This window comes from Sturnus vulgaris, chromosome 27 (genome assembly GCF_052056855.1).
Source record: "Sturnus vulgaris isolate bStuVul1 chromosome 27, bStuVul1.hap1, whole genome shotgun sequence".
Lineage (NCBI taxonomy): Eukaryota > Metazoa > Chordata > Aves > Passeriformes > Sturnidae > Sturnus > Sturnus vulgaris.
The window spans coordinates 2,007,270-2,034,319 of NC_142269.1; the positions used below are offsets into that span (position 1 = coordinate 2,007,270).

The 27,050-nt window shown below is 54.7% G+C and overlaps 2 protein-coding genes across 3 annotated transcripts; one reads left to right on the plus strand and one right to left on the minus strand.

The window, feature by feature from the left end:
* Nucleotides 1-278: 278 nt before the first annotated feature.
* NMT1 (N-myristoyltransferase 1) lies at nt 279-16,899 on the minus strand. Its single transcript, XM_014884824.2, has 12 exons — nt 16,682-16,899; nt 10,583-10,697; nt 9,200-9,344; nt 6,965-7,083; nt 6,389-6,480; nt 5,678-5,794; nt 4,764-4,934; nt 4,278-4,386; nt 3,090-3,260; nt 2,693-2,860; nt 2,149-2,286; nt 279-547 (listed from the first exon to the last, which is right to left on the minus strand). The coding sequence occupies exons 1-12, from the start codon at nt 16,882-16,884 to the stop codon at nt 527-529; spliced, it is 1,569 nt and encodes a 522-aa protein (XP_014740310.2). The 5' UTR covers nt 16,885-16,899; the 3' UTR covers nt 279-526.
* A 45-nt stretch (nt 16,900-16,944) lies between these two features.
* On the plus strand, nt 16,945-26,119 carry DCAKD (dephospho-CoA kinase domain containing). Of its 2 annotated transcripts, none has more exons than XM_014884827.2 (6): nt 16,945-17,233; nt 18,658-18,755; nt 20,445-20,562; nt 22,546-22,749; nt 24,561-24,648; nt 25,097-26,119. In XM_014884827.2, the coding sequence occupies exons 3-6, from the start codon at nt 20,451-20,453 to the stop codon at nt 25,380-25,382; spliced, it is 690 nt and encodes a 229-aa protein (XP_014740313.1). In that variant the 5' UTR covers nt 16,945-17,233; nt 18,658-18,755; nt 20,445-20,450; the 3' UTR covers nt 25,383-26,119. The 2 variants fall into 2 exon arrangements, with proteins under 2 accessions (XP_014740313.1, XP_014740311.1); XM_014884825.2 differs by having other exon boundaries at nt 17,196-17,233; nt 18,658-18,759.
* Nucleotides 26,120-27,050: the final 931 nt, after the last annotated feature.

Below are 27,050 nucleotides of genomic sequence, written 5' to 3' on the forward strand. Positions count from 1 at the left end.
AAATAGCCCTTTGAAAGGAATCTCGCCGTGCTCCCGAGCCCGCGGGGAGGGGCCTTGCTTAATGGAGTCAGGAGCAAATCGGGACAAAGAGCCGAGCAGGGGAGGGCCTGATGCACCCTCGGGGCAGGCAGGAGGGTTTGGCCAGCAGCCACCACGTCGCCACAGCATCAACCTCAGCTGTCCCCACGGAGGAAAGTCCCAGTCCAGCAGCCCAGTGGTGACCTTCAGCAGCCGAATGCAACTCATGGCAGTTGGGAACAGGAAAGATTTAAAATATATATAATATATACTTTTATTATTCACCCGTTAAATCCATTATATGCCAATCATGATCTAGTTTCAGCAGTTACATTCCCTTGATCATGTCTTTATGAGATGCAGTTAAATCAAACAAGGAGACAGCTGATGGCAGCGGGGACGGTGGCTCCGGTCCCCCTCTCCCAGCGTGGGTCTGGCTTTGGCAGAAAGGATGAGGGCAGCACCTCCACAGGCCCAGCTCCTCCACGCTCTCCTGGCAAGGGCTCCCTTACTGCAGCACCAATCCAACCTGGGAACAATGGAAATAGGGGTCAGGATGTGTCCTCTGCTCCGTTCCCAGCGCTGCGTGGACACAGCTGGGAGGGCTCAGTGGTGTCTCTGTGGGTTTCCCCACTGGTTTTGGGATATTTGAGAGCAGCAAAGCCCTGGGCTTGTGGCTGAATGGGCACATGGGCCCTGCCCAGCTCTAATCTGGGGAGGTGACCAATGTTTGGGGTGTGACAAGCTCTGTCAGGTTATGAGACAGCCTTGATTCATGAGCCAAGGATGTTTCTGAGCTGATGATGAGGGGTGGAACACCTCTCCTATGAGTTGGGGTTGTTTATCTTGGAGAAGGCTGCAGGGAGGCCTTAGAGCCCCTTCCAGTGCCAAAACGGGCTCCAAGAGGGACTCTGGACAAGGGCCTGGAGTGACAGGACAATGGGACATGGCTTCCCACTGCCTGGAAGTGTCTAAGGCCAGGTTGCACTCCAGGATAGTGGAAGGTGTCCCTGCCTGTGACAGGGGTGGAAAAAGGTACTCTTTTAAAGTCCTTTCCAACCCAAAGCATTCCATGATTCTGTGACTTGGGAGAAGCTGCTCCCAAGAGTCTGGTCCCTGGACATGTCCCTCTGCAGGCAGCTGGCACTGCTGGGGCCTCTCCAGGACATGCTGGTGGCCAGTCATGGCTCTGACCCAGTGGACCCAGAGGCAGCCCTATCACAGGAAACATTCCCAGCATCAGGATCTCCCACCCCCCAGCTCTTACAGCAAAATAAGTGATTGCTGACCCTTCCTGGAGCTTCCCAGGAGGCTCAGCAGGCAAGTGAGGCTGGTTTAGGGCACAGGGTTTGTGCCCAGAGACAGACTTGGCTTCACACCAGGGAGCCAAAGCCCTGTGACTGCCATCAAGGCATTAATTAGCTGTGATGTAGCTGGGCAGATTCTGGTTCTCAAGCACCATCCTCTGCAAGGTGGCTGTGGACTGGACAGGTGCTGGATCACATCTCTGGTGTGGAGGGACAGTAGCAACCAGGTGCCTCAGAATGGCCCAGGGCAGGCAGATGGGGCTGCAGCACAGCTCTGGGAGCAGCTCAGTGGGGAACAGGCTGCTGGCTCTGGGCACAAATGACATCCTGGGAACCTGTGGCTCAGCCCCCTGTATGAGGTGGCAGAGCTCCTTTGTCACAGGTCCTGCTCCAGCCTGTCTGTTCTCTCCAGCTGTTCCTCCCACCTCAGCAGGACACACTGACACCCAGGGCTGTGCAGTGACCTCTGGGTCCTGTGCAGGATCACAGGCGACTGTCACAACCCCTGGTGTCACATCTGTCACCCTGCAGCCCTCTGCTGTCTCCTGTGTGCTTGGCCACCTTCCTCAGAGGGAAGAGGTGGGTGAGAGGGGAAGGACTGAACCTGCACTAGTCCAGGAATGAAATTTGCTTTTGAAGATGAGTGTGGAGGGATTTTCCCCAGAGACACTCTCTGTGCAAGCACAGGAGATGGCACAGGGATTCACCCAACACCCTGCGTGACACTGCAAGGACACCAGCTGGGCTGGATTGCTGAGGTGTGGCTGACAGCAAACCCATGTCCCCAGGGCTTTGGGATGAGTCCCCTCCTCACAGCACTGACCTTCTCCGGTGCCATGCTGGGACACTTCCAATTGTACAGGTAATACTGCAGGTTCCCATCCCCGATCCCAAACTTCAGCTTCTCCAGGAAGGTTTTGTTTTCCATGAGATCCAGTGCATTGAAGACGTCAAATCCTTTCTGCACAGGGAGACATGAAGCCATCAGTTCCTGCTTTTGTGTTGGGGAGTTCCTCCCACGTGTGAGCAGCCTGGTCCCCTTTCCTGCCTGGCTTTGAATCCCAGAAAAATGGAAGAGCTCAGCCTTGGTATCCTCACCCTCAATCCAACTGCTACAGGACTGTTTGCTGTAGGACACGAGTAACACCCTGAGCTCAGCTCACAAGCTGGGAGGTTCAAGGCACCCCTGCATCCCTGTCCTGGGTGGTAGATCCTTTCAGATTTGGATTTCTATAGTCCTGAGAACAAGCCCTTCCCACAAACCCAAGGGTGGCCAGCCTGCAACGAGCTGCCCAGTGAGTTTCCTGGTGAGCTCCTGTGAGCTGCCCAGGTCAGGATGGGTGCCAGCCCATCCCTGGCTCCCTCACCGACTTGGCGAGGATGAGTGCGTCACTCATGAGGTCGATGAGAGGCGTCTTGGTGTGAACGTTGTAGAAGGAATAAGCAGCTTTCAGGCTCTTGTGAGTCGGGTGGTTCATGATGGTGGAGGGCAGTGTGTAAAAGCTCAGGAAGTCTGTCACCTCTCCTGGGGCACTCTGGAAGGCAGAAGTGACATCACAACAAGTCAGGCTGGGATAAAGCCTGAGCAGAGCCTTAGAGGGGCTCTCCCAGTTGGAGTGATGGCTGCAGAGAGACTCCAGGGCACCATCCTCCAACAAATTCCCATCCCAGAGGGGCATGGAGCTCCTCACTGATCATTCCCACAGCTCCAGTAGAGGCAAAAGCCCAGGAAAACACCCCTCCCATCCTGCTCCTGCCCCTCACCTCTACCACGAAGGTGTCGATGATGTTCTCCTGAGGTACGAACCAGTGCTCCACCTCCTCTTGGCTCATCACGGGTGTCAGGTGGAACTGCTTCAGGTACTCAGTCAAGAGCTTGTGCACAGCAGGGATGTCCTTGTGCTCCATGGGCCGCAAGCCAGGAGTCTTGGGAGTCTGCAGAAAGTGGGACAAGTTATTTTGTTGCTTGCACAGTGGTTTTCATCACCCAAGGGCTCTCCAGTGAGCAGCACAGAGACATTCTCTGCTTAGATCAGCCCATTTTAAATCCCCCAGCCCTGCATGCCCAGCAAAGATGGACGTGATTGGCCATGACACCGTTGGCAAAGATCACAGAGAGCACAGCATGTCCCAAATCCCCAAGTGTCAGGTCAGGCCAGGTCCCACTGGAAGTAGTTTCCTACTCACTAACAACTCAAACTCTGCTTCCCTCCAGGTTCCTGTTCCCACTCACAGCAGGCACAGGCTGGGAGGCAAGTCCCAGGCTCCACAAGATGTTATTCCCAGTTGGCCTCAATTACTAATCTAGGGTTGAGATGGCTCAGCAAGCCCAGATCTGCTCTGGGGCCGAGTTTCTGTGCAAAAACCAGTAGCTCCAGCCCAGCAACTGCTGTCTGTGTGGCTGTGGGAGGCAGGAGCTGGGAGCTGCCCAGCATGAAAGCAGCACTTTCCACCCCGAAGGGGCAGCTCTGGCTGACAGAAAGGAGCCAACAAGGTCAGGGAAGGTGGTGGCAATTTTAATGCAATTTGTTTCTTTCTCTTCCATCTCCAGCTGGGGAACTTCCCCAGCAGGACAACTGCAGTGCCAGAACTGATCAGTGTGACTGAAGAATGAGGGACTAACCAGATCCAAGGTCACACCGAGGCTGTGTTTGGACAGATGAAGGCTGTCACATCTGCCTGCTTGTTTTACGAGGACGACAAGGCTATGACTCACCAGCAAACAAAAGCTCACAGGGTCCTCTAACTGCAAGATTTTGCCCTTAAAATGCAGGTACCCAGGCAAAAATACATAAAGATTAAATAAAGCACAACTGCTTGACAGAGTCATTTACTACATGGAACAAACCCTGGGTCTCCAAGCAGAGGACTTGACCTCGACCAGGACATTTGTGCCTCTCCCCTCACTCAGTGAGGAGCAGCTCCTGAGCTCTGCTCCCAGCTCACACCCACCTCGGGCAGGCGGTAAAGCTTCGTGGTCCTTTGCATAGTCATGTTCCTGCTCAGGTGGGAAAATTTGACCTCGATGAGTTTCCGAGGATTCAGGGAGCGGTGCCAATACCTGCAGAAACACACTGGCAGTGGGAAACTCGCTCTGGGACAGTGGGAGACTCGCTCTGGAGCAGCGAGGCAGCTGAAGGAGCACGAGGCTCCCGTGGCTGCCATGAGGGCAAGTGAGAACATCAGGCCAGCAGCTCCCCACAGAGAGAAACAAGGTTCTGAAGTACTTGTGCTGTCAAAGCCTCCTCTCCTGTGTTACATGAGCAGCTTTAGCAAAGCCACTGCACTCAATCCTGGAGGGACAGTGTGGGAGGAGAAATCTGGGCTGGGATCACTCTCTGCTGTCCTGGGGAATCCCACACACTCTACTGGCCACAGAGGGGACCATGGGAAAGGAAGGTCTGCAGACAGAAATCTGGGAGAACCACAGCCACTCACCTACAAGTCCCCACAGGCTTTGGCAGCACCACTCCTGCAGTGTAAACAGCCTGGAAGATTCCCTCTAGATGAACCCTCCGTGTGATCTCACGGATCAGAACCGGAGCCACCCGTTTGGAGCGCAGCTTTTTGTGGACACACAGGAAGTTTATCTCCACCATCTTCTTCTCTCTTGGGGAAGAAACAATGCAGAGCATGAGGCTTGACTGTCCTGACCTGGGAGGATCAGACCAACGCCCCAGGCAATCTACCTCCAAGCCCCTTCAAGGGAATGAGGAGTCAACGCCTCAGGGAAGGGGCTGGGTTTGAAGAACCCTCCCTTAAACTGTTACGCAGGGATTCCCAGGGACAATGGTCTGAATCTGTGTCAGGGGAGGGTCAGGTTGCATATTAGGGAAAGGTTCTCGCCCCCGAGGGTGGCTGAACACTGCCCAGGGAATCTCCTGCCCAGGGAATGGTCACAGCCCCAAGGCTGCCAGAGCTCCAGGAGAGTTTGGACAATACTCTCAGGCAGACAGTGGATTGTTGGGCACCCCTGTGCAGGGCTAGGACCTGGACTGGATGATCCTTGGAAATCCCTTCCAGCTCAGGATATTGTATGGATTCTGCATTCTAGGATTCTACATCTCCATCTAGCCCTGGATGATTTCTGTAAGCCAGACCTCTAAGTTAACCCACCTTGTTGAGGAAAACAGCCTTCTCAGTGGCTAACTACAAGATGTCCCTGTCCAGAACCTCTCTGCCAACCCTTAAATATCCCTCATCTTCCCTTCCAAGCAGCAAAACATCTCCAAAGGTGAAGGGTGCAGGACTGGCTGTAGGCTGGGGGGGACAATGTAGCCAGACCCCCTCAACACTCCCACAGAGCCCCAGGTGTCAGCAAGGGGCAGGATGAGAAATGCAGCAGCACTCACGTGTCATAGATGTGGATGGTGGCTGGAATGGCGCTGATAAATCCCACCAGCTTCTTGCTGGAGACCACTCGGACCCCACAGTGCCACTGGGGCAGCCAGCCTGGAGGACGCAGTGCCCTGGGGAGGGGGGCACACCTCAGCAGTCACCTCCCACCCAAAGTCCCTGGTGTCCCTGCTCCTCCTGTCCACCCTGCCCTGGGACACCCTGTGTCCTGCTCAGAGGACAAGAGAGTGACAGCGATGTGACAAGGACTGTTGGCATCCAGGGCAATTCCTGCACCCCATGGTCAGTCCTCACTAGGGACACAGGAGGAAATCTCAGTTCCTCGATTCAGGAACACCCTGAGGAAACAGCAGCTCTGCTGCAACAGCACTCCAAGGGTAACTGCTGGCAGCTGCCTTCATCCCACAGCTCCAGGACATTGAGGAATTCCTCAGCTACTGGGATTTTCACAAATACTTGAGGGATCAAACCAAAGAGGAAAGAAGTCCACTTTCAAGCTCCTGTATATGGAAGAAGCCAGAGGCAGGCAGGGCTGGGTGACAGCCCCCCTCACCGTGTCCCTGGGACACTGTACACAGTGACAGATGGGGAAGGGACATTTCAGCAAGAAGGGAGATGGACTAAGCAAAGGCAGCTGCAGCCCTGTCACCGAGATCAGGCTTGTCAGCATCCCACACTGCCTGCTCTGCTCTCCTGGTGCCACTCACCACAGCAGGAACTCGGGAGAGTAATCGAACCGGAACATGTTGTCATCGTCCTCCACATAGTTCTCGTTGAGCAGTGTGTAGAGCTCCTTCAGCTGCAGCAGCACAGAGCACACAGGTTAAGGAGGTTACTGAGCCATCAACTGCCCCCAGGACCCTGAACACTTCATGTGTGGTACACAGGGCACTGTGTGCAGCCATGTCCCTGCTCCTGGCACATCCCCCTGCAATCTCCACACAGAGCAGGGGGAGCAGCAGGACACAGGTAAACCCCGTGTCATCTCCCAGGGAGGTGGGTCATGCTCTAAAGGGTCTTCCTGCAGGAGAACTCCAAGCTTCAGGCATCCTTATATCCCCTTGAAAAAGCCAGGCCAAGCTGCCCAATGCGGGATGGGTAAAAGGGAACTGCAGTGGGGGAAATCAGACCCATCCAAACCCAAGGAGATGGTGTGACAGAGCCAGAGTCACCTGCTGTGCTGAAGGACACGTTTTCACCCCCAAAACCATCTCCAACAGCCCAAGCATTGAACTGCCAATCAAGACACTCCGACACACGCGTGCTGAGCTGCCTGTACTCACCACACCTCTGTCCCCCAGGTCCAGGGCGTCCCAGGTGAAGCCCTGGGGCAGGGTGTAGGGCTCCTGACGGATATTGTCCTTGTCTGGCTCCACCGGGCCGTGGGTGTTCACCACTTCTCCTGTAACACAGAGCAGAACAGAGTAGAGAACTTCTGTGTGAGGCCAAGCCTCCACAACACCTCAATCTGGTGTCCAATGTCACCAATCTGTGCCTCATGTCCCCCAGCCCTGCAGTGGCAGAAAGGGATTGGCACTTCACCCAGACAGTTTGGGATATGACAATGGGCAGGGAAACAAAACTCCTTCCAGGGCAATGCTGGAGCCCATCAGGTGACCAAACAGCCACAGCTACATCCTCCAGCTCCACACGTGCTGCCTGATCCCTCCCCATCCCCACGATCCCAGCCTGGGCCAGCACTTTCCCGTGAGCCCCTCCATGGGATGGTGATCTCCTGCCAGCTCTGGCCACTGCCAATTGGCAAGTGTCAGGGTTTCCTGCCCACTGTGCCTAAAGAAGAGCTGCAGCCAACAACACAACTTTTGTTGTAAAATCACTGACTCCTAAAGGCCCCGATTCAGGCAGGAGATGTCGGCTCGAGCGCTGGTTTTCTTGCAGATATTGGTCCAGCAGCATCACTTCAGTGCTGCCAGGAAAAGCAAGTTGTGCTAATTAGGAATTCCCTTAAAAAGGCATTGAAAAGGTTTCCAAGCAATGGCGAGGTGATGAAAGCCCAGAGCAAAAACTTCCCCCATCACACCCACCCCAGGCAGTTTCCAGAAACGCTCACCCCTGGCCGCCCTCTCTGTTTTGAGCAGGTGCTGAACTGTTTTGAGATCTGGCCTCAAAAATCCCACAGCACTTCTGTTATCCAGTCTTAAATAGCCCTGTGTCCATAATGCTGTGTGCCAGAGCATGCCAGGACCACGAGGAGTGCTGGGACACAGCGAGTGGCCAGCAGCCAGGCACAGCCACCACCGTGGTGTTGGGAGGAACGAGCTGCTTTGTGCCTCCCACTCTCCAGGAGACACCTTCCACCCTTTCCCCAAGGTTTTCCCAAGCAGAAATTATGTTTCCCATGTCCAGCATCCTTGGAAAAAAGGGTAAATGCAAGGCCAGGCTCTACTGTCTCACTGTGATTTTCCCAACTTAAAGCTGAGATTGTTGCTCCCAGGAAAGTTTTTGAGACCCAAAAAGGCCTCAGAGTGGTGTGGACAACGTGGAATGGGAATCAAACACTGTATCTGCAGCAAAAAGGACACAAACCCATGAAGGGAAATACTGAAGAGCAGCACATTTGAAGCCATGACAAGTTTTAGATAAATCTGTAAGCTGTGGGCTTGGACTCAACTCTCTAGGTTCCCCTGAGCTCTGAGGGAGGCAGATGAGGAAAGACTAAGGTAAAGTTATCCCAGGCACCCCAAGAGCCCAGGAATGAGTGCCTTCCAGACAGGCAGCTCTCCTGGCTCATCTGCTCTGAGAGCTCCTGCCATGGTGGCAGTGGCAGATCACTGTCAGGAGCAAGAGGAAGGGCTGGAGCAAGGACCAGAGCTGGGAAGCACCGCTGGGATGTGCACAGGGGGAAGAGGGGACCAAGAGATGGGGGTCCCCATCCTTAAGATGTTCATGGCAGCCTGGACTGGAGATCCTTTGATGCTTGTGCTTCCCCTCTCCTGGCTCAGCTGCAGCTCCTGCCTGTGCCAGAGAGGGATGTGAGCCCAGCAGACCAAGGATGTGGCAGCTCAGCACTGGACCTGCTTCCCAGAGCTGCTCCCAGCACCATCCAGCCACAACTCACCCCAAGTTCCCTTCCCCACCAAGGATCCCTGTTTGGGAAGCTCCAGCCTCCAGGAAAGGGAGAGCTGGACAGCTCCAAGTCCATAGGCAACACCACACATGAAACGTGGGTACAGAGGGCTGAGGATCCCCAACTGCAGAGCTAAGGGCTGGGACTAAGGGATGCAGAAATGCAGGAGGCATCAGATGTCTGAAGTGGTTCCTTGTCCCTCTGTATCACCCAAAGTGCTTGCACAGCTCTTCAGATCCTCCCCATCCACTTAGCCCACACTGCTGAATGGTGGAGAAGTGGTTTTGGTGCCTTTGAAGCCCAGGCCAGTCAGGGATTCACTTGGTGGCCAGAGATCAGCATCTCCAGGCTTCTCTGAGGGCTCCTGGAGCAGCCTGTGGACCACAAGGCCTCCCCCAGGGCCCACAGGACGTTGAGGGGCTGCACATACCTAACTTGGGCACTGGCTGTGTGTCCCAGAACTGGTAGCTCCTCTTGCTGGCTTCCTCCATGGTTTTGGCAGGGCCCTGACCTACAGAGAAGAGCTCAATGGCTTTTTGAATCTCCTGGATCCTCTCAGCAGGTAAAGAGTTCACCTGAGGGCAGAAGAGGAGGGTGGAAAGACAAAATGAGTAAGCAGAGCCACCAGGTCTGTATGTGGGTTCATAATTGGGGAACCTGGAGCTGATCCTGCTGTGGGGTGCTGCCAGGAAAGGGAGAGCAGGCAGGAACCTCCTTTCCCATCCTCAATCCTTGACAGGATGGATGAACCCTTTCACCAGCCACCTTCCACTCACCTAGATCTGGTTTCTAGGTACACCTAGGACAAAGGAGATGGAAGAATTTTCTGAAAATGCTTTAAGCTTCAGTTAAGTGGGTGCTGTGAGTCCCAGGAGCAAACCTCCCCACCTGACATCCTACAGAGACAGATGGATCAACCCACACCCAGCTCTCAGGATTCCTTCAGTGGCTTTTCTCTCTCACTGTTCCTCCCTCTAAGCTGGATCTGTACCCACAAACTGCAGCTTCCAGAGGAGTTCCTGGACACCAGGGACTGGGACAAGGCAGAGAGGTTGAGTCAAGATGAAAGACACTTTCATCCTCCTCTTCCTCAGGGTGGATGGCTCCGCACTGAATTCCCAACCCCAGCTCCTCTCTGATCCTAAGGAATTTAGTTTGAAAAAGGCAAAACCCCAATTTAAAGCTCTGCACAATCAGATGGACAAAATATTCAAAATATTGGGACGGGAACTGGGCATCAGACAGAAAAGAGTCTCTGCTGAAATGTGTCCTCTGCCACAGAACCAGAGGGGACAAGAGGGCCAGGAGGGTCAAACCCTATATGTCCCATGCTGCTTCCCAAATCACTGGCTGCTGGAGAGGATCAGGCAAAGCCCAGAGGGATAAGACAGATCCTGCTCTCCCCAGCTGCTGTTCTTGTGAGCATCAGGCAAAAAATCAACACCACCAGATGTCACCCCCGTGCTGCTGCAGGCAGGACTCAGAGCTGGCAGGTGGCAGCTCCTGTCTGTGACAGGCAGCCGGTGTCTGGGAAGAATAACTTGGAGGTGCCAGTCTGACCCTGAAACTGGCTGGGATATCCAGCCAAGGACTGCATTGTCCCCAGAGTGCTCTGCAAACACCTTCTGCACGAACAGGAATTCCCACACGTGGAGCCAGGCTGGGAAATCACTCTAAATATGAAGTTTTTTTAGCAATCAAGCGCCTAAAACCAGGGCTGGGTACTCTTTCCTTGCCCTAAGTAACACTGGAGAGGTTTGGGATGGGGCTGGCTGTTGTGGGGGGGGCAGGATTCCGGGAAGGGGTTGGTCACCTTCACTGGCTGGTCCTGAGCCTGGTCGGGTTGGTCTCCTCCTCCTTTCTCTTTCTTCCGTTTGGGTTTCTTTTTCTTCTTTTTGGCTCCGCTGTCATTTGCTGGACTCAGTCCCCTGGGGAACACAAAAAACATCATTGGAGCCTTGGGGTTTTCTTTTGGGAGAACATTTGTTTGGTTTCTGAGGCACTCTAAAGAAAATGCAGGCTCCCTGCAGAGCCCAAGTCTCCAGGAAGGGGAATACTCCGTGCACAGATGGTGCAGCCAAGCGCCCATCCCATGGCACACAACTCCCTGTGAGCCCCCAAAAAGGGACCAGCACCAACAGCTCCCACCCCACGGGTGTGCTGGGCAGTGGGGACTGTGCCCTGTGCTGCAGGTGACCACATCCCCACTGTCACATCACCTGCTCTGCCACCATGTCCAATTCACCCCGTGGAGTGGTGGATGCCCAGTTTTGGCATTTTCCTCTTCTCCAAGCCCAAGGAGAGATGTGGAAGCAGCACTGGTTCAGCCCCAGGGATAAGGCTCCACAGCCAGTTCAGGCACCACAGAGAGGTCACTGGCCAAAGACACTGTGCCAAATGTCACCTCACCTGCAGAGGTGATGCTCTAAGGAGACGAGGCTGTTTATTGGAAAATTATTCATTGTTATGCTGGAGCTGGAAAATGGAGAGTGAGGAAAATATGTCTGGGAGTGCAGGGTGGGAAGTGCCTATACCAAGGCACAGCTCCTTCTTCCATGGATGCAGGGCAGCCCTGGACATCCAGATCATGATCATCCCTGAACAACTGCTGGTGTGAAACCTCACTGAGCCTGGCCTTTGTTGCAGAAGCATGCTGATGCCAAAACACGGGAGAGATGCCTGCTCCCAGAATGGCAGATGGGATCTCGTGATCCTGCATGGGATGACCTGACACGGGACAGGCAACAGGCACAGGACAGAGGGAGCTGGGAGCTGGCTACAGCCTCTGAGACAGTCATGGTTCAGGGGGAAATTCAATCCTGGAGAGGGTGGAGCAGGTCTGAATGGAGGGATGAGAGCAGAAAAGGAGGAGGACAGGGCCAGGAGAGCTTTCCCAGCTGACAGCACATGAGGGGTCTCCTGCAAAGAAAACTGGGGGCAGAGGGTGCCAGCACATGGCTCAGCTCTGTCCTGTCCCTCAGTGCTGCCCAACGGGGTCAGGATACAGCCAGTGCATTTGTACTCTACAACAGAGCTGTGTCCTTCCTTGCACCCCAAAACAACTCTCACAGCAGGGACAACCCCACAGATCTGACCTGCCCAGAGGCACCAGCCTGGAATCTCCCCACAAAAGCACTGCTCATTTCTGGAGCAGTTTAATGTCTTTACCGAACACAAGATAGTGGTGAAGAGGGTGAAGCAGGAAAAAAAAACGAAGAAATGTGCTGGAAAATATGTTGGAGCTGCATCCAACTGTTTATTTCAGCAAGGCCAGAACGAGGAGGAGTTAGGAGGAGAATAGAGCTTGAAGAAATGCAAGTGGAAGGTGTCCCTGCCCAAGGAAAGGGGGTGGAACTGGATGATCTTCAAGGTCCCTTCCAACCCAAGCACTCTTTGCAATCCCTGGGCTGAGCAGTACAAAGGTTATGAAACTAGGGAAAAGAGGATGGAGAAATGTTTTTTGAGGGATGAAGCTGAGAGATGCCAGTGGTTGTAGAAAGCCAATGTGATGGGCTGCATTGCCCTGGGGAGCAGAGAAGGATGGTTTGCAGGACATGGAGCTGCTGGGCTGGGGAAGCTTTTCCTTTGGATAAAACCTGAACAGCAGCAGAGACTCTGCAGACAGCACATGCCAGGGAAAAGGATTCCCATCTATCAGCAGAGCCTGGTGGAACACCAGGAAATGGGAGGCACTCCTGGTGTGGGAACAAGCAGTGATTCAGGGCAAGCTGCTCCACAAAAGGGGGTGAAGAGAAACCACCCCCCCTTCTCCAGAACAGCATGAAGGGGAGCAGGGAGAGGAGCAGGAGCAAAGCCACAGCTCTGAGGATCAGCAGCTCCAAGGACCACAGGGATGGCTCAGTGTGCTGCTGCTGAACCATCCCTGGGGGGAATCTCACCTTCCCTCCCACTGCCAGGAAAGGGCTTTGCCTCCACCCAGGAGATGCTGCTTGGACATGACAGCAGCAGCAACCCCACATAGCGCTGCTGACACCACTATTGATTTTAGTGACAAATGGCTTTTTTAATTCTCTGGGGAGGAGCACGGGCAGATCCTGGGCACACTGAAGTCCTGGGATGAGCAAAGCCACCTGCAATAAACACATCCAAACTGTTTCCTATAAATTTGAACACCACAAACTGACAGCACCAGAAGAATTCTTGAGCACACCCGAAGGGCTGACACTGGAAGTTGCCCCTGCCAAAGGGGATGGACACGTGTTCCTAGCTCACCTGCACATTGGGATGCTGCAGGTGTCAGTTGTGACAGACAAAATGCTCCCCTCATACTCTCTTGGCATCACTTTGCTTCATAAATCAGAGCTGCCAACTCCCAGCTTGGTGCTAATGAGCTCAGCCCAACCACGCCGGGCTCGCAGGTGAAAGAGCTGAGAAAATTCCTCCCTGATTTATGAGCAAAGCTGTCGTGACCTGGAAGAAATCAGGGTGGCAGAAGGTGGGATGAGGTTTTGTATTCCAGGTGGCATGGCCTGGGGAAGGGCCCTGCTCCAGCCAGGAGATGAAAACCAACCTGGCAGAGAAGTCACCAGCATGTAGGAAAATGCTGGAAAACCTGAAGGTCCTGCTCACTACACCCAGAGAAACAACAATTACAGGTATTTTCTATCTTTAATCTATTTAGGAAAGCAAATATCTTCTTTCTCCAGGGTAGCTGCACCTCCCAGATACTCCCCAAATTAATGACAATGCCCCATCAGTGTCTTGGAACAAGCCACCACCATCCAAAATCTCAGCTACTGCAGCTGGCCTGACCCCCAAAGCCGAGACAGCTGGAGCAGTTTCATCCCCAGGAAGGGTGAGCTGCCAGCCCAGCTCAATTCCAGCAGCTCAGAGCCTTCCCAACTGCACTTAAGGCCTTTTTTCTCCCATATCCCTTTGCATTCCGAGGTGCATTGAGACATGAAGTAGCTGGACAAAGGCACCTTGGCTGCACTGTGCAAAACATCTTCCAGCTCCCTGGGGGATCACCACGGTCTCTTTTCTGATTAGGAAAACACTTTTTCCTTCTCCTGGAAGGGCATCCCCACCACCGTGGTCATTACTTAGCACTCCAATACCTCCTTTCCTGTTACCACGTGGCTCCTTGAGTTGAAGGCAAAGGCTCCAGCACCAACCCCTGCCCAGAAAACAACCCCTGTAACCTGAGTATCTTGAAAACAAATTTTTGGAAGCACTTAAAGACAGCAACTGGGCTTGTTCAGGATGAGACCTACTCGGACTGTGCTCCACCAGCTCAGCCCCTCTAGAGGCAGGAAAACATCAGATTCATCCAGTAACAAACTGGTGCTCAGCACCCACTTCTGGGTGTTCCCACTGCATTCCCAAAGCTGAGAGAGGAAGCGTAAGGGGAACAACTCCTACTGTGAGTGGCTCCCTCAGCCTGGTCAGAGGCTGAAAGTGTCAGATGAGAAGGAATAGATCCCTGCTCCGTATTTAGATGCTGGAAAATCCTCCTGCCATCCCAGGGGCTAATCAGGCATGGTGCTTAGGCTGTAATCTCTGTAATCTCGTTAGGGGCTGTGGCAGGGACGAAGGGAGGATCTCCAGATGGCAGAGCTCAGCTCCCAGAGCCCAGCGTGCCACCAGCGTGCTCCCTACACCTCCAACTGAATCCCACGTGGTGGAGCTCGGTGCTTGTCCCAGGAATCCATTCCCGTGGCTAAGTGCAGGCAGGGATTGCCAAACCCACAGCTACCCCTCTGGAAAAGCCCCTCTGCCTCCTCACACCCCACCCAGAGACAACCCAGCCATGCCACAGGGCACTCCCAAACTCTTCCTGCCTGGAACAGCTTCTCCGGGTGGTTCTGACAACAACAGAACCGTTTCACGGGACTGGGACACTCCAATCCTTGCTGTCACCACTGCTCTCTCTGCCTGTGAGGTGACAAATATCACTAGGCTGAGCCCAGGCAATGCTCCTGCCTTTCCAGAACTAGGGAATGAATCGTCCACAGCCACCAGGGATACAGCAGAAGCTCTCTCCACACAAAGGGAAATAAGAAAAATAACAAAGAGGGATTATTTTCTTTGGAAAATCAGCTTGGATAGCCACAGCAGAGAGCAGTGCAGCCACTTCCCAGTGCTGACATAGCACTGAGGCTGAGGAAACTCAATTCCTCTTTCCTGTCCTTAAAAGGAAAGGAAGTATTGCTTTCACTAAGGAATACTTTTATGTTTTAAACCTCATTGCCAAGATCCAATGACTCCCAGCACAAACTGGCACGGGAAGGGCTCCAATTGTGGCTCTACATACCCTGTCAGCTCAAAGCCTTTCCCCTGCCCTGTTTTAGGGGACAGTGTCACTGGGGTGGCCAGAAACACTCCCACATCCCAGTCTAATGGGATAGTATGGAATCAACAGAATTAATGATGGTGCAGCCAGCAAGAAAACCATCCTCCTTCCCATCATTTGGTCTCTCCCTGGTGGTCCTTGGTGGGTTTTGGGGGTACAGGGGACTTGCCAGAGAGGTCCAAAGCCTCCCTGCCTCATGCTCTTTATGGCTGTGCACACCAGCCACGCTTTTGGTGTAATTTCCCAAGCTAGCCACACTACTTCCTACTGAATATTCCCCAGGCTGCTTGTGGTATTCCAGCTTCTCGAGGTGGCCAGTGATGCCCACTCCAGTACCCAAGGAGGGCTCCAGAACACACCTTTTCCTGGCAGAGGGCAGGAGGAACCGCTGGGCTGGGGAGCAGCGGTGATTGAGCACCGTGTCTCCTCCGCTCAGCTCTGGCTTCCACAAACCTAATCATGTCAGAGGGAAAGAAAATAAAAATCTCCCCAAGCACGGCTAAACCGATTAAACTGAGACACGGTGCCACACCCGGGAGGCAAATGAAATATAAATGGGCAGCTGTGCTGTCATAAAAAAAGGCTCTGTGATATTTCTTGTGTGACCTTTTATTCGCTTTGGTTTCTGGGCAGGCGATATTGCCCATGGAAAGCTGCTGATGGAGGGAGAAGGGCTCTCCAAGCACATGGTCTCTGCTCTGCAGGGCCAGGAGAGGAGCACGAGGTGAACAGGAAGAGCCCAGTGAGGTTCAGGTGCAGGAAGAACAAAGTGCAAAACCGCCGGAAACCTCTGAAAAGCCACACATTGAGGTTCCCATTCCCAGCACGAATGAGGACGAAGCCTCTTCCGCAAATGCCAGGCATGGTGAAGCAGCTCGGCACCGTATTAATTATGGCAGTGAGTAATGAGGGTGCTACGTTAAGCATTCCAGCTCTTCCCTACTGAGATAAGGACCTGCCTCGCTGCCTGTGCTCGCTCCCTGCCTTGTTGTTGTTATTCCACCATTCCATACCCCTGGAGGCTGCGCTCCAGCAAGCACGAGACAATGTAGGCAGAGCTTTGCAAAACCCTGGGCTGTGTTGAGAATAACGACGGGATGAGTGTGCAGAAGCCCGGGCACGGCGATGCCACAGGCTCCGGAAAGCAGGAACACGCATCCAACCGTGCCACCACCCTGGGTGGTACCACGGGGATGGAGATGCCATGAATGGCTTGTGCGGGAGGGCAGAGGGAATGCGGAGAGACACACCCTAACGCAAAGCCAGGAGAAGCTGCTAACTGGCCTTTTGTCTGCCCGAAAAAGGCACTCGCGGCCCCGTCCCGACCGCCCCACAGCCACCGCAGCCGTCACCCATCCACGCCGCGGCCGCGCCCGACCCTGCTGAGCTTCGGACACGCTCCCGCAGCGGGCGTGAATGGGCGCCAGCGGCGCCGCCCCCCCCGCCAGACTGACCGGCGCCTCGACCAATCTCTGCCCGGGATGCTGTCCAGCGACCAATCAGTGCACCGGAGGGGCGGGGGGCCTCTCACTTCCCGACCGCTCCTCGCCTCAATGGGCCCGGCCGCCGCCGTGGCACGCAGTCCCGGCCGCCGCTCACCCCCGGTTGGAGCCATGCTCCGCCTCGTTCTCGCAGTCACTGCAATGCTCATGGTCGTTCTCCTCCGTCGCCGGCCGCGAAGGCCTCGCCGGTGGCCGCCTCACTGCTGTCTCACTGTCGTCCGCCATCTTGAACGGGGCCTCCGCGCGTGCCGCACCCCCGCAACAAAGCGCGCCGCGATTGGGCGGTGGGCCGCGAGGCATGCCGGGAGTGGTAGTCTGCGTGGGCATGCTGGGGCCGGGCTGCGCCGGGACCGGGACTACAATTCCCGTTAGCCTCTGAGGAGTGTCCAGGGGCGGGGCAGCGGTGGCGGGAGGGTTCCCTCACACCGGGCGGCCGCGTGGATGCCCCGCCGGACGGAGAGCCGCGGCCCGTCCCCTCGCTCGCCCGTTCCCCGCCGAGGCCGCGGTGCTCGCGTCTCCGCCCGCTTCCTGCTTGAGGGGTGGGTCGAGTCTAATGAGGGCGGCCCCGATTGGCTTGGAGAGACGCCCCCTCTTCCCGCCAGCCAATGGGCGCGCGGGACACTGCGGCGGGTGTGAAGCCGGGCAGAGGGTGAGTGGTGAGGGCGGCAGGCCGGGGCTATAGTGACCCCGGCACCCCGTGGGGTGGGTTAAGGTGGTTGTCGCGGTGGCTCTTTCCACTCCAATAAACGTTGTATTTGGTAGCTCTTCCCTTTAGCTGCAGCCTCGAGCCAAACACCAGCTCTCTCAGCCCCAGCCAGAGACGAGCATGGGCTCAAGAGGAGGGCCGGGTGTAGGATGATGCTGGAGGACACACGGTCCAGCTTCATCCCGAATCCCTGTGCTTGCCCGATGGATGGATGGAGGCTGGCAGCTTGTGCTGTGCTCAAAACCCGCAGGAGTTGGGACACGGGAATTTTTGGGCGCTTAATTCTTTGAAAAACATTTCTTTAGTGCCCCGGGTGCATCTCTCCATTTCTCAATGCAGGAACAGCTCACCGAGTTTTCCAGCCTAACCAGCCTCTGTGGCTCATGTTCTGTTTTTCCTCATGTCTGGTTTAGTTGGAACAGGCCAAATATATCCCCCAAAAATGGTGTATTTGGGGGAAACCTGGTTCTGGCTCCTGCTGGTAACATCTGCAGGAGCGGGCTGGCCTCTCCCCTCGTGTGCAGTTCAAACTCGAGCTTGTTAAATATTGATGCCTGAGATCTCTGCAGGCCCTTGGACAGCGCAAGTGTTCAAGCTCCCTGGCTGGCCCTATTTCCAAGATAACCCTTCCAAGGGCTGCTTTCCCCCTGCAGTAATTCCTGTGGTGGAGGCATGCAACAGAGGGACAGAAATAGCAGGGTTTTGGGAGCAAGTCCCAGCTGAGGCTGGAGGCCAGAACGCTGGGGTTACTGCAGTTAAAGCCCTGTGTTTACAAGGGCAGGGCAGTTTTTAGTGTATTTTTACAAAACAGGCACGTGGAGCCTCCACTGCCGTGATCCAGAACGTCCTGGTGCAGTGTTACTCTTCACAGGCTGCAGCAGCACGAGTATAAAGTCTTGGTAGGAGGGCAGGATTTTAACCTGCTGGGATAAATAAACAACCCCTCTGTCACTCCAAGCCTCCTGTAACACCAGAGAGGCTCCCCATGGCGTCCAGGTCCTGCTTGGGACGTACATCAGCCTCCCCAGTCACTGCTATTTGCTATTATTATTTTTTTAGCCCTCTCTGATTCCGTTGGATCCCTCCCTGTTGCTGCTGGAGCTATCCCCATCTGTTGTCCTGGTGTCTGGAGAAGGGAAGGAGCACGTGGTGCTGCAGGCTGGCTCCACGCTCGGTGGAGCTGCTGTCTGAGCTGCCAACAGGGGCTGCTGCTTCTGCTCCAGCTCTGCTGCTTCCCTCTGCTGAGCTGCCTCTAGCCTCCACAGGGCTTGCCCACCCCCTTCCTCCCCCCAAACTGTGGGTCTGGCTCCTGTTTGGAGGACTGAATTATGACTGAAGTGTCTCTTTTTGTTGTTTTCTATCTAAAGGGTCACAGTGCTGTGTTTTCACCCATCCTCAGCCCTCAGGCAGCCCTGTGTTCCCACTTGCTGTCCTTGGGTGCCACTCGTGGGGGACAGTGTGGACAGTAGGTACCCGGTTCCTTTATGTGCAGAGTTTTTGGGGTGCTGGTGATGTCTGGAGGTGGGGGGGGAGACCAGAGTCAGGTCGATGGTGACTGAGATTGTTGGGGTTGGGCTGCCCAGAAGGGAGCAGGATCTGGGCAAGGGGAAGCCAAAGGGTGACTACCAGGAGCCCGTGGCTCCTGGCCAAAGATGATGGAGTCGATTCCTTCTCAGATGAACAGCCACAGGCTGGGCTGTGGGAGGTTCAGCCCCTCACCCATGGTGTCGCCCTGGATGAGGTGACAGCAAAGTCAGAGCTGCTGTCCTCGGAAATTCGCACGACTTGGCTGCACAAAGGCCTGGACGCTTTGGGCTGGGGCTGCAGGAGGGACACTGGAACTGTACCCAGCCTCTTGAGTATTTTTGGGATGCAGATACTCACAGTAGTCCACTCAGCTCTCCAGAGCTGCCTCTGTGGCCCTGAACCTTTTGGTTCTGAGAGCACACAAGCAGGATTTAGAGGGTTGCAGGGTCTGGGTTGAGATGTCTGTCAGGAGCTGTGGGAGCAGCATTACCAACCCCCTCCCAGCCTGGAGGCCAAGGGCAGGTACAGATCTGTGCTTAAAGCCATGTTTGGCAGCTCACAGACACGAGTTTGCTACCCAGAGCTGTGATTTCCCTGTCTTTAGGATTGCCAGTGGTGTGGGAGTGGGATTCACTGAGTGCCTTGTGGGCTCTGGGTCCCGATGGTGTCAGAGGTGGCTGAGCTCCAATGCCTGGCTGCAGGGATTGAGCAGGGCTCTCTCCTCAGGCCTCGTGTGTCCTAGTCCTAGCTGAGATATTGTCTGAATTCTGCCCTTTTCTAAAGAAAAAACTGCTCCTGGGTACCCTCAAAAAACCTGCAGAAATTTCCTGATTTCTCTGAGCAAGTCCAGAGGAGGCCACGGAGATCTTTCAAGGGCTGGAGCCCCTCTGCTCTGGATCCAGGCTGGGAGAGCTGGGGGTGTTCACCTGGAGAAGAGAAGGATCCAGGGAGACCTCAGAACCCCTTCCAGTGCCTAAAGGGGCTCCAAGAGGGGCTTTGGACACGGGCCTGGAGTGACGGGAGGAGGGGAAATGGCTTCCCACTGCTAGATGGAACATTGGGAAGGAATTCCTCCCTGTGAGGATGGTGAGGGCCCTGGCCCAGGCTGTTCAGAGAAGGTGTGGCTGCCCCATCCCTGAAGGTATTCCAGGCCAGGTTGGACAGGGCTTGGAGCACCCTGGGATAGTGGAAGGTGTCCCTGCCCATGGCAGAAGGAGTTGGATGGGCTTTAAGATCTTTCCAATCCAAACAATTCCATGATTCCATGACTCAGGGTGCTCTAGATGGGACTCTGGTTTGATGAGTGGAGATGCTAAAGGAGAACAAGCTGCTGGAGCTGCAGATAATCCAGCTGCAGGAACTTAGGGCTGGCTCAAGTGGCACATCCAGAGTTAGGGGGGGTCCAGAGAAGCCTTGTTTAATCCAACACTGTCCTCCTGCCTATGGAACAGGGATACCCAGCTCAGAGGGTGCCAAAATCCTGCTGATGTCTCAGTGACACCCTGAGAAAGTAGGAAAATGAGCTCTGAATGAAGTTTCCTGTTTGGGACTAAATATTTGATGTGCTCAGCATGAACAAAATGTCCTTGTTCTGGCACGTTTTCCAGCTCTTCTCTTTCCCTTCCAGAGCACGATGTTCCTGGTGGGACTCTCGGGTGGGATCGCATCGGGGAAAAGCACGGTGGTGGCCGTGCTGCGGGAGCTGGGCTGTGCCGTGATCGATGCCGATGTTATTGCCAGGCAGGGTGAGTTTTCCAGAGCTGGTCCTGCTCCCTGAGGTTCCCCTGACAACCGGGATCGCTGCCGGGAAGCGCTGACGGCAGAGGGTGCTCTGGGTACATCGCACAAGGGTTTCCCTGCTGCTTCCCAGTCCGCGGGGCTGCGGAGCAGCTGCCCGGGGGAGGATTTCAACGAGGATATATTTTTAATAAAGAAAAAAGGAAGATCATGACCTAATAAACACCGTGGGGAGACTGTGTTCTGAGTTTCCATCCCCTGGTGTGTGATGCTTCCCAGCTTTGAAAGCCAACTCTGGGCAAAAATAAGTGTGGTTCCCTGTAAAGTGGGATCCCCTGACTAGTCTGATATGCACCCTGAGAGCCCCAGGACACCCATCCTGTCACTCAGATAGCTGAAAGAGAATGTCCCTCTGTGCTGGATGTTGTTTTTCTGGTGGTACTTAGAGATCAGTCCACAAAACTAATGTGCTAAAAAAAAAAAAAAAAAAAAAAAAAAAAGAGATCCATAGATCCCAGGTCAGGGGGAGTTTTTGGTCCGTGCACACCTGCCTCTTGCTGCTCTCAGAATGTGCTGCTTGGGCTGGAGAAAAGACCCAGAATCCCAGATTTGTTGATTCAGTAAGGCCAGAGCAGACCTTGTTTTCCCTGATTACCTGTGAGATGTTAATCCCTTCACCCCACCAGGATAACGAAGAGAGCAGAGGTTGCCCAGAGCAGCTGTGGCTGCCCCATCCCTGGAAGTGTCCAAGGTCAGGCTGGACAGGGCTTGGAGCAGCATGGGATAGTGGGAGGTGTCTCTGCAGGGGGTGGCACTGGATGAGCTTTCCCCCAAAACCAGTCTGGGATTCTGAGGGCTGTGGATCCTGCATGCAGCAGGTTTGGGGTCTGCTGCTAAGCCATGGTGCAATGGTGTCATTTGGAAGTGCCTGAGCTTTTCTGTTTGGTGAAGAACTTAATGTATAGCCACTCAAAGCTGTGATGCTTTAACATTTTATTGCACTGTAATTCCCCTGGAGGTGCAGGAAATTTGCTGGAGGTGCTAAAAGCCCTCAGAGACGGTAAGAAAACACTATAGATACTCTGTGAAAGTTTTCTGCCAATCACTTTATTTTGCACCAATTCCTTTTTTATATGTGTTTGTTTACTATACGGATTTCACCCGTCCTGAAACTGCCTCCATGTGATATTCCATGGGAGAAAAGAATTGGTCTTAAAGACTTTTATGAGGTTGGCCTGAGGTTACAACCTGTGGCAATGTTCCTGGATTTGGGAGAGATGATTATCTGCGGTCTGTCCTTCACTGTGGTTACCCTCAGCTGGAGCTTAATTATGGTTTTATTGCTTCATCCCTTTTGTTGGTGATTTTTTTTGGTGGCTTTAAAGTTATACACTCCTGTAACGTCAGAGCCTCTGCAAGGGCTGATTGGGAATTGAGCTTTTAGAAGATTTTTGTGTTCATTTTCCTGAAGAATTTAATGACTGATGTGAAAGACAGTAAAAAAAACCCACCTCAGCAGCATCCAGAGCCAAGTTGCAGCAGTGAGTATCCACATAGTGCTGAAATTTTCAGCTGGTCCTGGTCCCTTTAGGATCTCCCTGCTTGATCCCTGGAGGGAATTGGCTCAGCCCAGCTCCTGCCCCAGCCTTGGCGTGTGGCCATCTCCGTGTCCTCCTGCCTGCCCTGCTGACTTGTCATGATGAGCAGCAGCGCATGCCAGGAGGGTCGTGGTGCTGAATTAATGTCTGCAGGACTTTGATCTCCCGGGTGTCAGCCCTCAAAGGGGCCTTGGGCTGGCAGGGCTGTTCTGGCAGGAGCTGCTGGGCTGTGCAGATGTGGTACCAGGACAGCTGTGCTGGAGGCAGATGTGCTGCCACGGGAGCATCAGCTCTGTTAGTTAATGAGCAAACCCCACCTGAGGGTGATTGCTGATGCAAACACCGACTGTGCTGTAAAACTGGCTCTCACCCCCAGCTGTTTGATGTTCTCAGTGGTGCAGCCCCACTCCAAGGCCCATCAGCAGATCCTGCAGCACTTTGGCACCGAGATCCTGCTGGAGAACGGCGAGATAAATCGTGAGGCTCTCGGAAACATTATCTTCTCCCAGCCTGAGAAACGGCGGCTGCTGAACTCCATCACCCACCCTGAGATCCTGAAGGAGATGTTGAAGCAGATCCTGAAGTACTTTGTACTTGGTAAGAGGCCATGTCCAGTCTGCCAGGACTCCTGCTTTGGTAGGAGCCATCCCTGCTCTCTCTGCCTTCTCTGTTTGAATGTGGGGAGAGGGCCAGGGATAACAGAGAAAGGGAAGGGACGTTGAGTGACAGCCTTTGTGCTCTGCCTTCGGTGGCCTTTGGTGTCAGTGTTTGGAGGATTCATTCCTGATTCACTCCTGCCTTTCACTGCTGCCCTTCACTGCTTTCCTTTGCAGTTTAAAGTGTATCTGTAGGGCCTTGGAGCAGCTTTGCTGAGATTACCCACCGGATAATGTCACATTCCCGAAACGGCCAAATATCCCTCCCTGCCCCCAGCCTGCTCCAGCTTCAGTGCAAGCTGTGGAGTCCTTTGAGTGTCGATAAGGTGAGGAATGGGCTGACAGCTGTGGTTTCCAAAGTCCCACGTTCCCCCTGATAAATGGAACAAATGCAGCTGTCAGGCCGGGCTGGGGAAATGCCAGATAAGATCACCAGCTGTTCTGGAGCTCTCCGTGTAGACAGACAGATGCTTTAATAGAGTCAGTCTGGATTCGTGGTGCTTATCAGAGCTGAGCCCTGAGAGAGCTGAACAGGCTGGGGCACCACGGGGCCAAGCTCTGCTGCAGGGTGAGGAGGAGGAAGCACAAAGGAAGCAACAGGCAGGAATGCCAGGAGCCAGAGATGGAGTCTTGAACTTGGGGCTGCGGGCTCAGGAGGCGGATGCTGTCCTGGCCCTCGGCGAGAGCACTGTGTGGCTTCAGCAGGCTGCTGTGTCCTCATTAGTCAGGATTTAATGATTTGGGATAGCTGGATGTTGTCTCTGAGGATCGCTGTGTAAGGAAAGCTCTGATCGATCAAATCAGAGGGCAGCGAGAAACCTCTCAGGGCGGAGATGCTGGTGGAATGGTGGCTCCTTGGATGATGATGTCTTTGTCAAGACTTTACTTGCTGTGGGCAGCTTGGTTTTAGGGGGGTTTTAAAGAGGGAACACAAACAAAACCTGAGGTGTCCCCATGACTGGGGCACACAGGGGAGTGAAGTCCTGACTTAGAGCTTTCCCCTCCCCTCACCTTCTCCCCCAGACTCAGCAGGGCATCTCCTACCTCCCCAAATACTGGCCAAGGGCAGAGGCACTGGGAGAACCAGGGGGACAGTGATTGACTGTGACAAGCTCTGCTCTCGGTTGTGACAGAGGTTTTAAACCAAACTCAGCCAGTTTTGGTGAGGGTTCAGCTCTTGGGCTGTGCTTGGAGGCTCCCCCATGTTTCAGTGTCACAGCTGCAGGAGGTCTGTGAGGATTTCCTTGCTCCCCTTGGAAAAATCGAGTTGTTTAGCCAAAGCTTTTCATAAAGGGAGGAAAGCTGAGCTGGGAAATGTTGGCTCAGATGGCTGCAGCCTGGTGAAGTCTTGGACAAGAGAAGGAGCGGAGAGCAGATCCTGCTGTGGGCACTGCTTCCCGGGAGAGGCCAGCACAGCACACGGCTGCTGCTCTTGCCAGCCAGGCACTGCTGCTCTCATTTCAGCTCCTCGTTTCAGCTCCTCATTATATTTCTGCAGTTTCACCTTTGGTCTGGAGCAGCCAGGTTAGGGTTGTTGTTTTTTTTTTTCCTCTGGAAACTTGGACTGGAACCATTTCCTCCCTGTGAGAAGGAGGAGGGCCAGGAAGCTCTGCTCTGCTCAGCTGTAATCATGGAGCTGTAGAGCTCCTGCTTGCTTTGCTTTTCCTGGCCATGGCGTGTGTGCAGCATGAGGGATTTGGGAACGGGGGTTAACACTGTTCCCTTCTTTGGGGAACGTTGCCATTTCCACAGGCTACCACTACGTGATCCTTGACATCCCTCTGCTCTTCGAGACCCGTGGATTGACCAGGTTTATGAAATACACAGTGCTGGTTTACTGGTAAGTGCTCTGGCAACCATGAGGTCAGGGACAATGCCACCTCTCTCAGAGGGGACCATTGTGTGCCTCCACTCTGGTGAAGGTTCAGCTTCAGCTCTGGTGCAAAGCCCATTGAGAGAAGCGACACCTCCCTTTATAGTGCATGAAGGCCTTCCTGAGCTTTCCCTGGAACCTGGCACCATCACAGAGAGGAATTCACTGCCTTTGGGCCTTCCACAACCCATGGTCTATCAGGGCAGGATCTGGGGCACTGTTACAGGCTGTGTGAACGCTGAGAACAGCCCAGGCAGTGGTGGCTCTGCTGATCCAAGTGCAGGCTGACTGTGTGAAATGAGAAGGGGCACGTCTCTCATTCCCATTTTATCCCAGTGATTCCCCCTGGTGCCCGAGGAAGGCAGACCCCCCGTTCCCTCCCACCCCCAGCTCAGCCCCGTGCTCCGCCCGGCAGTGACCCCCCGACGCAGCTGGTGCGGTTGATGAAGAGGAACGGGTTGGGCGTGGCCGAGGCCGAAGCTCGGATCAGCTCCCAGCTGCCCCTGGACGAGAAGCGCAAGTGGGCGACATACGTCATCGACAACTGTGGGGACCGGGAGAGCACCCGCAGGCAGGTGCTGCGCCTGCACACCCAGCTCGAGGATTCCCTGCATTTCCTCTGGGCACGGCTGGCCGTGGGCACGGCTGTGGCCGGGCTCGGAGGGCTGATGTTCCTCCTCATCCGGCATTTCATCTCTTAACTCACCTTTTCTTTTAGTCAGGGAAGGGGCCTGAATTTCCCTGTTTGAAAAGGGCAGTGAAAGGCCACCTCTGTTAATGAGCTTTGCCAGCTGAATGCAGACAGCGGTTTGAGGCGTCTCCTTGCACACTTTCCAAGGTGAACACAGAGGTTTTTCCAGGCACATTCTCCCTGCTCAGGTTCTCACCCACCAGCTGTGCCTGTGGGATGAGGCCCTTGTCCCCATGTGTGTCTCTATTGTGGGTCTTCAGTGAGCTGAGGCACTTTAATCTGGAACAATCTCACTTTAATCGGGTACAATCTCACTTTAATGTCTTCCAGGACAATCTCCTACCTAGGGCTGGGTGCCTTCTCATGCCCTATTATTGCCTCCAGTGCTTCCTCATAGCTCAGCCCTCCTAATGCAAATTTAGACTTGAGATTTCCCCTCTTTCATGTTGATTTAATGGAAATTTGTTAAATCAGCGAGGGGGAGGACAGCATCGTGTTCACAGGGATAGAGTGTTCAGCTGGCTGCTCCTCCCCCCTGCCCTCTTTCTGTGGCCATTACTTGTGGGCCACCCTTGGCTTTGAATCCAAAGCTCTGATCCACCCTGTAGCAAGCTGGGCTCTACCTCGTTCAAGCTCATTTCCTGCTGTTTGAGCTTCCTTCGGCGGCAGTTTCCCGGTGGGAGAGCCGAGCCTGGGCGAGGCGGGTGCTGGGTCTTCACTTTTGTTTTAATAAAACACTGAACAGCAGCTGCTCTGCATCCCGCGGCTGCTCCCACGGCTCCTCCCAGCCTGCTCCCAGCTTGTTCCTATGCCGGGGCACGGCTGCACTCTGTAAAGTTCAGCACACGCAGGAAGAGCCGCCGGCCGCTCCTGCTTTTCCCAGTAAACATCCCTGAGCTGCTCCAGGAGCTGCTCGGAGCATCAGCCCTGCCATGACCTTCCCTAGATGGGCCGTGGCTCAGTGCTGGCTCTGGGCACCCCACAGGGTGGGTCTGGCTTGCTGGGATGTGATCCTGGACTTGCTGTGGTTCTCTGTGGCCAGCATGTTCCCTCTGGGTCCCCACTGCCACTACTTATCCCCACACTTTGAAAGAGGTGGGTGCTGCCAGCCCCTGGCAACCTCCCAGCACATGGTGATCCCAGGGATCCTCCAGCCTAGCCCTGGTCCTGTGAGGCAGTGTCCTGCGTGTCCCCTGTGCCATCCTTTAGGCACAGGCACCTTCTCAGCGTGTGCCCAGCCAGCACGTGCTCCTTTTTGGGGCCAGGCACTCTTCCACCCCCATTGTCCCCTGAGCCCCAGTCTGCACCTGCAGGTCCCATGTCTCACCCACCTGGAGAGAGACCTGGTGGTCCCTGTGCAGCCCGAGGGAGCATCCTTGAGCTGGAGCGCCCACCTGGCTACCCCGATTCTTCCAGCTGTGCTGGGAGAGCCGTACGCGAGCGCTGACCCTGCCGTGCTCTAAACGCTCCGTAATTGCACAGTGCCGCTGGAGTCCCTCGCAGCCAGCCATAAATCACGGCCGGAGCGGGATTTCTCGGCCGAGATAAGCGCCAGTTCTGTCTCCCTCCCGCCCGCCTCCGCGATAAATGGGGCCGGGGGTGGAAGGAGGGAGCGAGACGGGGCCGTAATCGCATTTGGCGCTTCACTCCCGCCCGGCTGACGTTCGGCCGCCGCTAA

Bases quoted from the DNA above. Each gene is read 5' to 3' on its own strand.
- DCAKD (XM_014884827.2), top strand. From the start codon at position 20,451: ATGTTCCTGGTGGGACTCTCGGGTGGGATCGCATCGGGGAAAAGCACG. The intron at 20,563-22,545 runs GTGAGTTTTCCA...TGATGTTCTCAG, and splicing joins CGATGTTATTGCCAGGCAGG to TGGTGCAGCCCCACTCCAAG. The intron at 22,750-24,560 runs GTAAGAGGCCAT...CCATTTCCACAG, and splicing joins CCTGAAGTACTTTGTACTTG to GCTACCACTACGTGATCCTT.
- NMT1 (XM_014884824.2), bottom strand. From the start codon at position 16,884: ATGCCTCGCGGCCCACCGCCCAATCGCGGCGCGCTTTGTTGCGGGGGT. The intron at 4,387-4,763 runs GTGAGTGGCTGT...GTGTTTCTGCAG, and splicing joins AAGCCTGTGGGGACTTGTAG to GTATTGGCACCGCTCCCTGA. The intron at 2,287-2,692 runs GTGAGGGAGCCA...CTCCCTGTGCAG, and splicing joins CACTCATCCTCGCCAAGTCG to AAAGGATTTGACGTCTTCAA.